Genomic DNA, 15113 nt, shown 5'->3' with positions numbered 1-15113 from the left:
AGTGCCTTAGCCGAGTATCCTCCCGCTCGTCTGTAAAGATTGGGGGGCCAGCACGGGTGACAGGTGAGTTGCGGGGGGGGAGAGAGATTTCGCCTCCGTTCCTCCCCGCTTCCCCCCGCCGGCCCCCGAATCTTTACAGACGAGCAGGAGGATACTCGGCTAAGGCACTACTCGCTCGAGTAGTTAGCCTTAGCGAGTATACTTGCTCATCTCTAATAATCATATCTGCATACTCCCTGCCTTCCTCCTCCCTCCAGATGCTAATTGAGACATCCCTCTATTTGCACAGTAAAGCTGGGCTTACACGAACGGGATATCCGCAGTGCATGTGGTCGCGAATGCGTGCGCTTTTCAACACAGATGTACGCGGATCAACAGGGTACCATTTGCGCAGAAGAAAACTCATAAGCAGTGAATGACATCAAAAAGTAGCATTATACTCTCTGTTCTCTCTCTCTTTCATCTTCCTCAGCCAGAATTCTGGCTCTTCTATCTGCTCTCCCAGCAATCTGTGAGCGAGTCCGCTTTCTTCCGCTCGTGGAATACACAATTCGTTCTTGCAAGTGTGAAGGAAACTTCGAAACTACATGCCTTTCAATGCCCGCAGATCGTCCAGATTGCGGAATCCACAATTCAAATCCAGTCATATGAGACCAGCCTAACACAGAAAGACCTACCGATCATCATGTGGAGGGAGGGGGAGGTCGGGGAGTGCGCATATATGAATATGTATGGGCTTAATTGGACTCATCTCTAGTCCAGCTCTGCAAAGTTTCAAAAGTAAGATTTGCAAAACGACTAAATGAATTGGTAAAAGTGATAAACCTCGGGATTCAGAGTGTCTATCATAGTACTCTGCTGCCCCCTGTTAGGATTCGGTTAAAGGAGAAAGCCACTTCATAGCTATATGGAGTAAAATGAGCTTATTAATGCATATAATATGCTCTTATTACGTAATAACAAGTCACCCTGGTCCCAATGGAAATAAACGGAGTTCTTAGTCTTGGAATCCATGTAGAAGCTCATTTTCATTCTGCTCAGGCTTTATACAAGTGTCTACAACTTCCAGCGAATGCACTGACTACAATACAGAGTGATTCAAAACGAATAGTGCCAAAGTGTAATTGATTTAATTATACATGAATTGACATACAACAGCCAGAATGACGTGAAAAAATACAAAATCTCTCCAAGTGAACTTGAACAGCTTTCTTATTAAATCGCGCTGCAATAGACATGCACCGTAGGTGGTAAATCATCATTGATCTTTTTTTTTATGAAGGATTTAATGAGGGAACTTGATCATAAAGAAGAAGTCATTAAATCAGTGCAAGATACTGCAGAACAGATGCTGCTCCAGAATCATCCTGCAAGATCCACTATTGAGGTGCGTGCGTAGAATCCGGGAATCTTATGCATTTTCTATACTTCTGCCTTTCAGATCGATAATTTCATATCATTTATCATTGGTAAAAAGTACAATACATTCTAATAACATAGAAATCCCTAATAATTTACTCACGTCATACATATTTTCGGAAATAAAGGTTTGGTACGGTGTTAGCCAGTAGAGCAAAGTGTGATTGTTCTCAGTAAGAGATAACAAAAATACATGATGTAATAGCGAACTTTCAGATCTTCTATGGACCCAGGCTTTGATAAGCTTGACGAAGGGTCCATAGAAGATTTGAAAGCTTGCATTAACATCATGTATTTTTGTTAGCCATTAATAGGTATCATATCTACAAGATGACATGGTTTCTCTTACTGGGAACAATCACACTATAGATATTTTCTGCAGTCCAAGGAAAGGACACAAGTGTCTCCACAACACGATACAAGGAACTGCAGTTTATTCGGTATAATGAGACAGAACGTAACATTTCACAAATGCTGCATGAATTTGTTTTTATCTACAGTACATTGTGATATGTTTGCCTTTCTTGCAACCTCTAGGCCTACAAAGCAGCTATGCAGACACAGTGGAACTGGATTTTGCAGCTGTGCAGTTGTGTAGAACAACACGTACGACAGAACACTGCCTACTTTGAGGTATATCGTCAATTTCATTGACAGATTTTTGTCAAATGTTAGTTTATATATTACCACCAAAACCACTTAGTTGTCATATGTGCAGATAGTGTTGTCGGTTACGTTTTGCATTTAATGTTGTGTATGCCATAATGAAGTATATGGGAAAATGCTCTATATGGGAGATCTTGTTCACAGAAGTCAATCTTCTATTTGCTTTGTTAAGAGAGCTCCTGTCATCGTTCCTGACACGTCTGTTTTAGTATAAGCCTGTATTCCTAATGATATGTCAAGTCTGGAGCATCTGATAACTCTATGTTGTACCATTGCTTTGTTATTCCCCCCGGAAATGTTTAAAGAAATTGACTAGGCGTTATGTCCCATTTAGTCATCTAAATCAGGGGTCCCCAACTCCAGTCCTCAGGGACCTCCAACGGGTCATGTTTTCAGAATATCCTATAGTACGAACACCTGTGGTAATGTCTGAGGCACCGACAATAAATACGTCACCTGTGCAATACTGAGGAAGTCCTGAAAACATGACCTGTTGGCGGTCCCTGAGGACTGGAGTTGGGGAACACTGATCTAAATGCCTGCACGAGGGCTGACGTCACCGCTAAGGTTGTTAGCACTTCTGCTGAGAGTTTAGACAGCGGAGTCCACCGCTGGATCGTGGGCTTCTCGCTCAGCGCCTCACATTCTATGTTTTTTTTATGCTCACTGAAAGCCAGCGATAACAAGAAGTGAACAAACAGTAAACAATTATTTTTGCATTTACACGGGACGATTTTCGCTTAATTTACTTTGTTTGAACGCATTTTGAGCGATAATCGTCACATGTAAATGGACCGTTACCATCCCCTTCGTCAGTGGGGTGTATCTCTACACAGCCTGGGTCAGGAGCACTATCTTTTCTCTTTAGGTAGAGCACCTAGAAGGTGAGTGAGTTAGGAGGTGTATAAGGCCATTCATGCTCCTCTGGGTAATATGCAAATAAGAGTGATGGAACAATACCTCTACAGCGCCAACTATTGGAAGGCATTATTCCTGCATGTCAATGTTAGACTCTTTATACAAGCCTTGTAACAATGACTGGAAATTTAAAGCCAAGCCAGAATCCGTACACAAACAGCTGTTTCGTGGTGTACATAAGCGTACAGTTAGTTTCTGGCTTGGCTAGCATGATGTATTGTTTCATCTCCCTTATCTACACAGCCTGACATTCTGAGCTCTGATTAGATACTATGGGTGTACAGAGGCACACCTGCATACAATTCTAGTAGGAATGACTGAAGAACTGCACAAGAAAGAGTTACAAGAAAAGATGTTCCGCAGTTGTTAGAGGGGGTTACTGTTAAAGAAATAGACCCTTCCAACATTATATAGAACCCATACTGCTAAACAGAAAGACACATAATATAAATAGTATCATGCAGCTGGGATGAAAGTTTTTGTGACTGTAGCTTGTCATGATGTCAGCATCATGTGAGCGCCCATGGAGTAAGAAATTGCAGAAGACTGGTTGTTTCTGCAAAGGGAAGAGTTCTGGCAGACAGAAGTGGGACTTGATCATGAAAAGGCTCACACAGAACATTTGTAACTAAGTCATGCAAACGTAAGGACACATGCTTAAGCACCATGATGGATCATGGCTATATCAACACTTTGGTTCCTATAAAACGTTGGTACTTATATAGTAACCCTTTATGATGAGGAACGCAATTATTTTCTAAAACAGACATGTCAGGAGGGAAGACAAGCCTGGCTGATGTGTAAGAGTCACAGTTGCTGATCCTTATGATGTCTGTAGACTGTGAAAATCTTCCTAAATGATGCTTATACGCACATTTCATAGTTAGGGCTCATGCCCATGAGTGAGAACATTTCTGCCCATAATACAGTACGGAATCGTATTGTGTGCACCATTGTGGCTGCATAGCTTTGCGTTGCTGCTTCTAGAAGAGAATACAGCCCGATCTACACTATTGGAAGGAGCGCTGCAGGTTTTTGTTTTTTAAATGCGGATACCAGATTTAAAACATACCTCTGCATATTACTTTGTTTATATACAGTAGTTTGCATGGCTTCATTGAAATGCCTTATTATTACAGATCCAAAATACAGTTGTGTGCGCGAGGCCATAATAATTACTTTGAGTCTTGTAAAAAGACAGAGTTGCTCATTATTTGATTAAATAATCATTTAAATTGCTGTTTCAAAGTCACTATTCCAGATGCACAGTTCTGAAATGCATTTGATTTACTTTGTTTATGTTATTGTAGTATTTCAGTGATGCCAAGGATGCCGCAGAATATCTGAAGAGCTTAAAAGATTCCATTCTGAGGAAGTATAGCTGTGATAAGTCAACCAGCGTACATAAGCTAGAAGATTTAGTGCAAGAATCAATGGTAATGACCACAAAAGCCTATTTCCCTTTAGAATTTTTAGGATTTTACATACATGTGGATACATAAATGTTATATAGTAGGGTGGCGTCCTCTGCTCTGAGCTCTTGTGTATTTGCTTGTCTGAGAAGCTTTAGGCCTCATGTCCACGGGCAAAAGAAAATTTAAAATCCGCAGAGGATCACCCGCACATGGATCCGCACCCCATAGGGATGCATTGACCACCCACGGATAGATAAATACCCGCGGATGGTCAATAAAAGTGAATTTTAAAAAATCTGGAGCATGAAAAAAATGGACATGCTCCATTTTCATGCGGGTCTCCTGCAGGCTTCTATTGAAGCCTATGGAAGCCGTCCGGATCCGCAGGAGGCCTAAAATCAGAATAAACTCACCTGCTCCGGGTGATGCAAATCTTCCTTCCTTCGCGGGAGGATCTTCTTTCTTCGGGCCGGCGGATGTGCCCGGCGCATGCACACGGCACGCGGCTGGTGTGCCGAGCACATTCGCCTGGCCGAAGAAAGAAGATCCGGCCGCGAAGAAGGGAAGACACGCACGCCCCGCAGCAGGTGAGTTTATTCTTATTTTCAGCCCTCATGTCCGCGGGAAAGGAGGGAGCCGCTGCGGATTCTCCATGTACAATCCGTAGCGGGCCTGATTTTTCCCGTGGACATGAGGCCTTAGCGGGCATTAAGAACTCAAGAGCACTGAGTGCTAAGTTCTGAGTCAAACCTCCTAAGCGTTTTTTTTTCTGAAACGTGGCAGGGTTTTAGAATAAAACATACATGTACTGAATAGGCAGATCTGCCCCGGGTTCATGCTGCCCATGGTTTGATAGTGATGAGGGAGTTGTATGTACTGATAACAGCTACAGTTCACCCCACATAAAACAAGCCCCAAGATGGAAAAATCTAAAAATCTATCGATCTCCGAATTTAATGACTAAAAGATATGATTTATGTTTTAATAAATAGTGGTAAAATATATATGTTTGAACTGATCTACAGGTTATAAGTAGCATCTTATTTATGGTTCTTAGTGAGTGGCTCAAAATTTAAAAGAAAAAACCAATGGTGGAATTTCTGTTTTATTTCCGTTCCTTCCAATAACAAGGTAATACAAGTTAATAAGGGTAAATCAATTGTACTGTAAGACACTATGATATTTTATTTTGGTTTGTTTTATATTGATATTATGGGAAAAAAGACAGTAAAAAAGTTTTTAAAAAAAGTTAATAAGCAATATGTACCCCAAAATGATGGCATTGTAGATTACAACACGTTCTGCAAAATGAGCTCTCATAAGGCTACTTTAATGGAAAGATAAAAAGGATAGGGTTTTTGGAATGTGACAATTATTAAAACCCTGCCTTGCAATTCAAATAAGCTCCATCTATTTTCAGAGTATCCTATAGAAAGGACACCTCTTTAGGATTTCATCTAATTAAGACCTCTTAAGGGGTCATTTAAAAACTCGAGTTGAGAAACACTGGTTTAGAGGACCTAGTTATTTCACAAAGGGGAATGTAATAACATGTTCTCTACCAGTTAGATTATTGGCAGAATTTAGAAGCCGCCTATTGATTTATCACTAACATTCTTTTTGCTAATGAAAAAATACAAACAAAATTTCAAAGAAATTAAATTAATTAAAAACTCCGAGCATCCTGAACCATCAAACGGCATGAGGGGAGATTTAACAGCATGAGTAATGGTTTCTTTCTCTAATCATTCAGGAAGAAAAAGAACAACTTCTACAGTACAAAAGCAAAATTTCCAGCCTTGTTGGGAAGGCAAAGGCAATAGTTCAGTTGAAACCAAGGAACCCCGACAATCCACTGAAGGCATCCATTCCAATTCGAGCCATATGTGACTACAGACAAATTGAGGTGAGTGTATAATTCAGTGGACCGTGTGAACTGTTGCTTAGTCGATCACATATCTATAAAACCGTCTTTCCAGGTCTGGTTTACAAAAAGTACATTTTAATGCTTATTCTCACTGCTCCACAATCTCCTGTAGTTTTATCTGCCGTGCAACAGAAGCCTCCTTATACTACACTAGAAAAAGTTCAAGTTCCAGGGCCAATTGATAGGAGTTGTCTCCATTAGATAGCTTCCTTACATTGAAATAGAGACCTAGTAAAATAGCATCTTAGGCTGAATGAAGACAATGGACATCTAGTTCAGCGTGTTTCAACCCCCCTCCTTGTTGGTCCAGAGGAAGGCAAAAAAACAATGATGGCATGATCTACAAACTATTATTTTATGTGTTTAATTAAACTAGCCTTTTATTATTATGGCAGCAAATCCCTAGCAACCAGTTTGTACTGTGATGTACTTCTCCCTACTGTGGCTTTGCACTCTTTGATAATGTGGACAGTCATCATTGTGCTCTCTTTCAAGTTGGTTTTGCATGGCATCACCCTTTGTGATTGCAAGATCATTGACTGATCACACACAGTCATGTGCTGATCTTTTAATCAAACTCTTTACCACTCCTGAAGACTTCAGATCAAGATTACTGCTAAAGTACTGCAGTCTCTTGCAGGTCTTTATATATTGAGATTATCATGACTGATCACTCAAACTAGTCACAAATTGTTGAATTGTATGCATTATTAATATGTTATGTGTTATGAATATTTAGTTTGGAAAAAAGATGGCTGTGGGGCAACCTAACAACTACCAGTATGTATGAACATTTTAGGGGACAATACAGAGATCTCTCCCATCATCTATTTATACCCTAGACGGTGACTGTAACAAGGGGGCATCCTCTACATCAAGAAGAAAGAAGATTTTTTAAACCAACATAGGGGGGGTTCTTTACTGTTAGAGCAGTGAGACTATGGAACTCTCTGCTGAGGACGTGGTAATGGTGAACTCACTAAAAGAGTCCAAGAGGAGCCTGGATGCCTTTCTTGAGCGATACAATATTACATATTATAATCATTAAAGGGGTTGTCCCGAGGCAGCAAGTGGGTCTATACACTTCTGCATGGCCATAATAATGCACTTTGTAATGTACATTGTGCATTAATTATGAGCCATACAGAAGTTATCAAAAGTTTTATACTTACCTGCTCCGTTGCTGGCGTCCTCGTCTCCATGGTGCCGACTAATTTTCGCCCTCCGATGGCCAAATTAGCCGCGCTTGCGCAGTCCGGGTCTTCTCCTCTTCTCTATGGGGCTCCGTGTAGCTCCGTGTAGCTCCGCCCCGTCACGTGCCGATTCCAGCCAATCAGGAGGCTGGAATCGGCAATGGACCGCACAGAAGCCCTGCGGTCCATGAAGACAGAGGATCCCGGCGGCCATCTTCAGCAGGTGAGTATGAAGACGCCGGACCGCCGGGATTCAGGTAAGCGCTGTGCGGGTGGTTTTTTTAACCCCTGCATCGGGGTTGTCTCGCGCCGAACGGGGGGGGGGGTTTAAAAAAAAAAAAACCCGTTTCGGCGCAGGACATCTCCTTTAATAACTTCAGAAGTTGGTGATCCTGGAATAATTCAGATTGCCAGATTAGAGTCAGAAAGGAATTTTTTCCCTTAAAGGGGTTGTCCCGCGAAACAAAGTGGGGTTATACACTTCTGTATGGCCATATTAATGCACTTTGTAATGTACATTGTGCATTAATTATGAGCCATACAGAAGTTATTCACTTACCTGTTCCGTTGCTAGCGTCCCCGTCTCCATGGTGCCGTCTAATCTTCAGCATCTAATCGCCCGATTAGACGCACTTGCGCAGTCCGGTCTTCTCCCTTCTGAATGGGGCCGCTTGTGCCAGAGAGCGGCTCCTCGTAGCTCCGCCCCATCACGTGTGCCGATTCCAGCCAATCAGGAGGCTGGAATCGGCAATGGACCGCACAGAAGACCTGCGGTCCACCGAGGGTGAAGATCCCGGCGGCCATCTTCACAAGGTAAGTAAGAAGTCACCGGAGCGCGGGGATTCGGGTAAGTACTACCCGTTTTTTTTTTTAATCCCTGCATCGGTTTTGTCTCGCGCTGAACGGGGGGGCTATTGAAAAAAAAAAACCCCGTTTCGGCGCAGGACAACCCCTTTAAATGGGGAAAATTGGCTTCTACCTCATTTGGATTTTTTGCTTTCCTATGGATCATCATTGGGGGGGGGGGGGGGTAATAGGCTGAACCGGATGGATATATGTCTTTTTTAAGCTTTACATACTATGTTACTATGCTGCCATGTGTTACTTGCAAGGTTCCTGAAGTTTTCTGCACAATTTTATTATTTCTGTACTGATGCGGTCTCATTTCTTTACCACTTCTAATAAATATGCAGAAACACTTTTTCAACAGAATTGCCCTATATGTTCTCAACATACTCTTCAAAGGAAAAGTAGATTGTAAGACAGCCGCTACAGATGTAGTAGCGCCGACATGGAAGTTTGGCGCGCTACATCTGTAGCACAGACCACCAGTTGCCTTTGGGCCGTGATATGCTACTTGTGTAGCACAGCTGCAGCCATTCAAAGTGAATATCGGTGGTGCTACACAATAAACATATCCACGCCAAGTCGTTGCTCAGCGCGACTCATTATCAGAGTAGCATGCTAATGCACTGTGCGTTAGTGTTACTACAGATGTATATCTATGATGAAAAAATAATAGAAGATGAGTCAAAGATATTTCTCCCCATCTCTACTTTCAGATAACTATTTACAAAGACGATGAATGTGTACTGGCAAGCAATTCACACCGTGCAAAGTGGAAGGTGATCAGTCCTACCGGCAATGAAGCCATGGTCCCATCTGTGTGCTTTACCGTGCCACCACCAAACAAAGAAGCGGTTGACTCCGCAAACAGGTGAGATGACAGGGTAATCGCGTACATTAGCAGGCTCCACCTTCTTTGCTGATCTTTTATGAATTAACATACTTGGAAATGAGCGCAGCTCTTTCCTTGCAATGCTAATTTGAAATTGGGTAACCTGTGAAGTCTGGGGATATCACTTTCTCCGTACGAGGCACAGCGCTGTAACTTTCACAGTGGTTAGGCCTGGTATTGCAGCTCAGTTCCATCCACTGAGCTGCTTTCAGGTCATGTAATCAATGAATGTGAAGTCTTAGCTATGAGAAGGGGAAGTGGCACACAAGCATTGTAGCCTTTTCAATCAGCTGATTGGCGGGGTTCCAAGTAGTGAACCACTGCCAATCAGATATTGATAACCTTTTTTGAGGATAGGTCATCAATATTTTAATCCTGGAAAGTGCCTATAATTCTGAATTGACATAACTGTGCAATATTTTATTACAGGATAGAACAAATGTATCAAAGTGTTTTATCGCTCTGGCATGAATCCCATATCAACATGAAGAGCATGGTATCTTGGCATTACTTAATGAGCGAAATTGAAGCCATCCGAGCTAGCAAGGTTTCTTCAGTATGTTCGTCTTTTCTTTTACCTATTTACACAAACATATGTAAATATATCAGTGTTTCATTACTGTTTCACCCCTTGCCAACAGCCATCATACATGTATAGCTCTGATGTGGATTTATGCTGAACGTATATGTATCTATTAACTCCTTGCCAACATCTTCTGTACGGTGAATGATGTGTCACAGTGTATAGAGCAGGCTCAGCTTCCCTGCTGATGTGGCAGGGCTTAACCCTTTCCAATCCACTGTCTGACATCTGAAGACATTATGATTTAAGGCTGTACAGCTCTGATATTGGAAGACGTCCATCGGGGTTCTCTTACTGTATATTGCCATCCTCTCTGCTGTCGGAGCCTATCCAACGTGTCACCTCATGCAGTACTGGATTTAGCCAGCATATAGCGCTGTTGTATAACGACAGAAAAAGAGTAAGCCCCCTAGGAAAACCAGGATACAAATTGAATTGGAAAGGCTTAATAAGATGCCTGCAAAAGTACAATACTAAAGTGTTGCAGTATGTTGTGGATGGGATCAGACAAGTTTGTATGTTTTCCCCATGTGTTTGTATGTTTTCCTTCCACACTCTAAAAACCATATTAATAGGTGAACCTGTGTGTCACATGATATAAAGTGCTGCAGAATATCTTTCTGTTGTATAAATGAGTAAAATAAATCTTAAAAGCCCAATTTATTAAAATATCACATGAACAGCACGGTGAACGGCATCAGGAAAAAATATATCTAATACCAGAGTTGAGCTTTTTTTGGTCACCTCGTCCTCATGAAAAAATTGAACAAAAAGCAATCAAAAAGCTGATTGAAGCTGTAGTTTACCATGCACAAAATGAGCCATCACACCGGTACAAAAGGTTATGGGGGGTTAGAAGATGGTGACAGAAAGCAAATTATTTTTGAAAGTTAGTTTATTTGTTGTTAATAGTACAACATAAAAAGTTATATATATTTGGCATCCCTGTGATTGTTCTGACTCACATAAGATAACATCATTCTGATTATACCTTAAACTCTATACACAGTGGATATATTGTATGCTGGATGGCCGCCTAAATCCACTGCAAAATATTCTGGATAGTTTGATGAGGATTTTCTTGCACAACAGTGTGCGAAAGTAAACAAATCTGGACAAAATCAGTGAGAAATGCAGCATAAACCCCACTCACATACATTGTATTGGACTTGCACAGAAAATCTGCAGCTAATCTGTCGCGTTGGCTCAGAGCCTTTAAAAAAAAGTATTGGCACAGTGTGTGGAAGCAGTTTAGACTACTGCTTCCCTCTGGTGACATAATAGTAATCACACCAACAGCTAGAGCTATTTGCACGCATACAGTCTTTGTAAAAATAATCCATCTCCTAGAAGGAGTTCACCGAATTGGATGAAACTTTCTCTGTGTGATTGTAACGTTGATGCAAGTAAGTGATTACAATATCAGAGCAAAAGGAGAATGTATCTCTAGTACCCTGTTGTATCGCCTCTAGCTTGGATACAAGATGTGATACAGTCGGTCATGGAGGCTCTAGTACCCTGTTGTACCGCCTCTAGCTTGGATACAAGATGTGATACGGGGGGGCATGGAGGCTCTAGTACCCTGTTGTACCGCCTCTAGCTTGGATACAAGATGTGATACGGGGGGGGCATGGAGGCTCTAGTACCCTGTTGTACCGCCTCTAACTTGGATACAAGATGTGATACGGGCGGGCATGGAGGCTCTAGTACCCTGTTGTACCGCCTCTAGCTTGGATACAAGATGTGATACGGGGGGGCATGGAGGCTCTAGTACCCTGTTGTAATGCCTCTAGCTTGGATACAAGATGTGATACAGGCAGGCATTGAGGCTCTAGTACCCTGTTGTACTGCCTCTAGCTTGGATACAAGATGTGATACGAGCGGGCATGGAGCTCTAGTACCCTGTTGTACCACCTCTAGCTTGGATACAAGATGTGATACGGGCGGGCATGGAGCTCTAGTATCCTATTGTACCACGTCTAGCTTTGATATAGGATGTGATACGGGCTGGCATGGAGGCTCTAGTACCCTGTTGTACCGCCTCTAGCTTGGATACAAGATGTGATACAGGCGAGCATGGAGGCTCTAGTACCCTGTTGTACCGCCTCTAGCTTGGCTACAAGATGTGACACTGGGGGTGTGGGGGGTGGAGGCTCTGGTACCATGTTGTACCACCTCTAGCTTGGATAGAAGATGTGATACGGATAGGCATGGAGGCTCCAATACTCTGTTGTACTGCCTGTAGCTTGGATGCAAGATGGAATACGGGCAGGCATGGAGGCTCTAGTATCCTGTTGGGCCACCTCTAGCTTGGATGCAAGATGTGATATAGGTGGGCATGAAGGCACCAGTATGCTGTTGGTCAACCTCTAGCTTGGATACAAGATGTGATACAGGCGGGCATCAACACTTACAGGTTCTGTCTGGTATCCCCCGACATATCAGTCCACATTTGCTGTAACTAAGCCTCTAGATTATGCAAGCTCATAGGCTGTCAAAGTTGGCACCCTAGATGGTCCCATACATGTGCTATTGGCGATAAATCTGGTGACCGGGCAGTCATGGAAGTCTGACAATGCTGTGAATATACAGTAACTATTTGGGGAAAACAGCCCTTTAAATACCGAATAGATTTAAGATCTAATGTATGTAAAATCTATTCTAAGGTAATACAGTAAATCATCATATGGTCATTATAATAGTTTTATCCTGTACGTCACTGTTTATTTGACTGATTTTTGATTCTTTAACGCTTTGTTGCAGATTAAAACCTTGCTTCCTGGAGAACATCAGCAGGTTCTAAGCAATCTAAAAGCTCGTTTTGATGAATTCTTGGAGGACAGCCAGGAGTCAAAAATGTTCTCCGTGTCGGATATAGGTCACCTGGAGAGAGAGGTCAATGTTTGCAAATTGTACTATGAGGACCTTCTAAAATCTGCAGAAAGAGGTAAATAAAAGGATATGCTGTAAATGATATAGGGAACTGCACTATATCTGTATTCCTGTATTTAATAGCACACAACGCACACACAGGCATAAGGCTGCCTTCAGATACAGGCTTTTTGTTGTTTTTAAGTAAAAAAAAAAAACATCAGAAAAATTGCATATGTTTTTTGATTGATGCCTGCGTTTATTTTCCTGGAATTGTTGGTGGGATTTTTTTTAGTCATACATGCCAGGGTGGCATTTGAGAAATAATCTTTAAGAAGCACGCACATAGTATTTGCTCATGTTGCACACTCATGGGAGTTCATGGGAGCTCTGCTGTAGCAGGTTTCTCTCTTCACTACATAGTGCTCATTAACTGCTATGTAGCCTACAAGAGAGCGACAAGTAGTTAAAACCCGCTTCTGCCTTCTCCTCCAGGTCCTTGGCTGCGACTACCAGCAGAGAATCCGACCTGCTCCTGCTAGATTGTAGTAGCAAGAGCTTTAATCCCGCACCATTATTTTTTAGTATCAGTTGGGATTAAAGCCCAGGACCAAACACCATAAATTTACTGTGGTTGACTAAAGATGAGCGAACACTCTCGTCTGAGCTTGATGCTCGTTCGAGTATTAGCATATGCGATGGTGCTCGTTACTCGAGCGATTACCATGCCGTGTCCGAGAAAATTTTTTTGGCCCCTCCCCGCATTACCACTTCCTGCTGTGACGTGCCAGAGAGAGAGAGTGAGAGAGAAAACAAAAGCTCGGCACCCCGCAGGTCCATGGCAAAAATGCTTTAGTCTATCATTGACTTCAATGGGGTTCGTTACTCGAATAGAGCTCTTGAATATTACGAAAAGCTCGACTCGAATAACGAGCACCCGAGCATTTTGGTGCTCGCTCATCTCTATGGTTGACCCTTAAGGGGTAATAAAGGTCAAAATCCATACCACATTACCAATGCATTATAGACTTTGCATAGCTGCGATTAAAGGGATAATGGAGAAAACTTTAAAGGGAAACTGTCACACCCCCACAGCAGCATAAAGTAAGTTATGGTGCTGTTAGGGGACATGACAGGAAGCAGGGTGATGGATTTTTTTATACTCATCCAAAAGATCACACAGCACTGGAAAACATGACTCTTTTTTCAGAGTCCATACATGCACTCTTCTATACAGGTCTATGGGAGAAGCACACGCACAGGACTCTGAAAAGAGTCAGATTTTCCAGTGCCATGCGATCTCTGGAGTGCGGCAGTGCTTGATCGCAGGAGTGTGTGAGTATAAAAAATACATCACCCGGCTCCCTGTCACGTCACCTAATAGCACCATAACTTAGTTAATGGTGTTGCGGGGACGTGACAGGTTTCCTTTAAGATCGTGGGGGTCTGACAGCTGGAACCCCCAAAGATCCTGTGAATGGGGGTCTGGTTGGTTCACAAAAGAATAGAATGGAGATTAAACAGGTGCACCACCACTCTATTCACTTTAGTGATAGCGCTGGAGATTCCAGAGTTCAACCACTTTGTCAATCTCCGGCCTTGTCATTGAAGAGAATGGAGCAACAGCACACCTGCATGACCTCCATTCTCCTGAGGACCAACTAGAACCCCTAAATAGGATCGCGGGGTCCCAGTAGTTGGACCCTACCCCCATGATCACACAGTTATCCTCTATCCTGTTTACGCATAGTGTAAATAGTGGAAATTTTGTGCAGTAGACAATCCACAGAAACACTGCGTCAAAATCTGCACTATTTTGATGCGGATCCGCAGAGGACTTCACCTTTTCAATTACAAGGCTGAAATCTACTGCGGATCCGCAGCAAAAAGCATGTCACAATCTACACCAATATAGTGGATTTTGACATGGGTTTTGAAGCAGATTTTGGTGCGGTGTTCTTCTGCAAACAATTTGCACTATTTCTGCTATATGTGAACTTCTGAAACTTGTCAATAATTTGGTATAGATTTCAAAAAATGTTTAATTATTTTTAGTTGTTGTGTAGTTGAATTGCTATTGGACTAATGCGGGACATCAGCAGGGTCTATTGCAGGGAAGTGAAGCCAGGTTTACAGTGCAAGAAATATGAATCTCTAGTGTGCTTTAAAGGGAACCTGTTAGCTGAAAAATGTTTTTAATTCCTTTGTCATAGTGTTAAGCGATATAACACAAGCAAGGCAGACATGACTGTATTAACAAAAGCAGTTTTACATTTGTAGAAATCTTATTTTGAAAGTTATGCGGCAACTTTGCAAATGCGCCACCTTGAGTCAAAGATGGCCCGGTCTTCTCACCCAGTCAACGTGTCACTGCCTAGACCCA

The 15113-nt window shown here is 42.3% G+C and overlaps 1 protein-coding gene across 3 annotated transcripts in view; it reads left to right on the top strand.

Moving 5' to 3' along the window:
• DST (dystonin) overlaps positions 1-15113 on the top strand; it is a 391490-nt gene that overhangs the window by 164614 nt on the left and 211763 nt on the right. For all 3 annotated transcript variants that reach the window (XM_066604043.1, XM_066604051.1, XM_066604035.1), the window contains 7 exons: positions 1283-1387; positions 1957-2052; positions 4314-4439; positions 6172-6324; positions 9101-9255; positions 9706-9832; positions 12623-12806. In XM_066604043.1, coding sequence (XP_066460140.1) covers positions 1283-1387; positions 1957-2052; positions 4314-4439; positions 6172-6324; positions 9101-9255; positions 9706-9832; positions 12623-12806 — 946 coding nt within the window. The remainder of the gene's footprint in view (positions 1-1282; positions 1388-1956; positions 2053-4313; positions 4440-6171; positions 6325-9100; positions 9256-9705; positions 9833-12622; positions 12807-15113) is intronic.

This window comes from Eleutherodactylus coqui, chromosome 1, assembly GCF_035609145.1.
Source record: "Eleutherodactylus coqui strain aEleCoq1 chromosome 1, aEleCoq1.hap1, whole genome shotgun sequence".
NCBI classification, from domain to species: Eukaryota; Metazoa; Chordata; class Amphibia; order Anura; family Eleutherodactylidae; genus Eleutherodactylus; species Eleutherodactylus coqui.
This window is presented reverse-complemented; position numbering and strand designations above follow the sequence as displayed.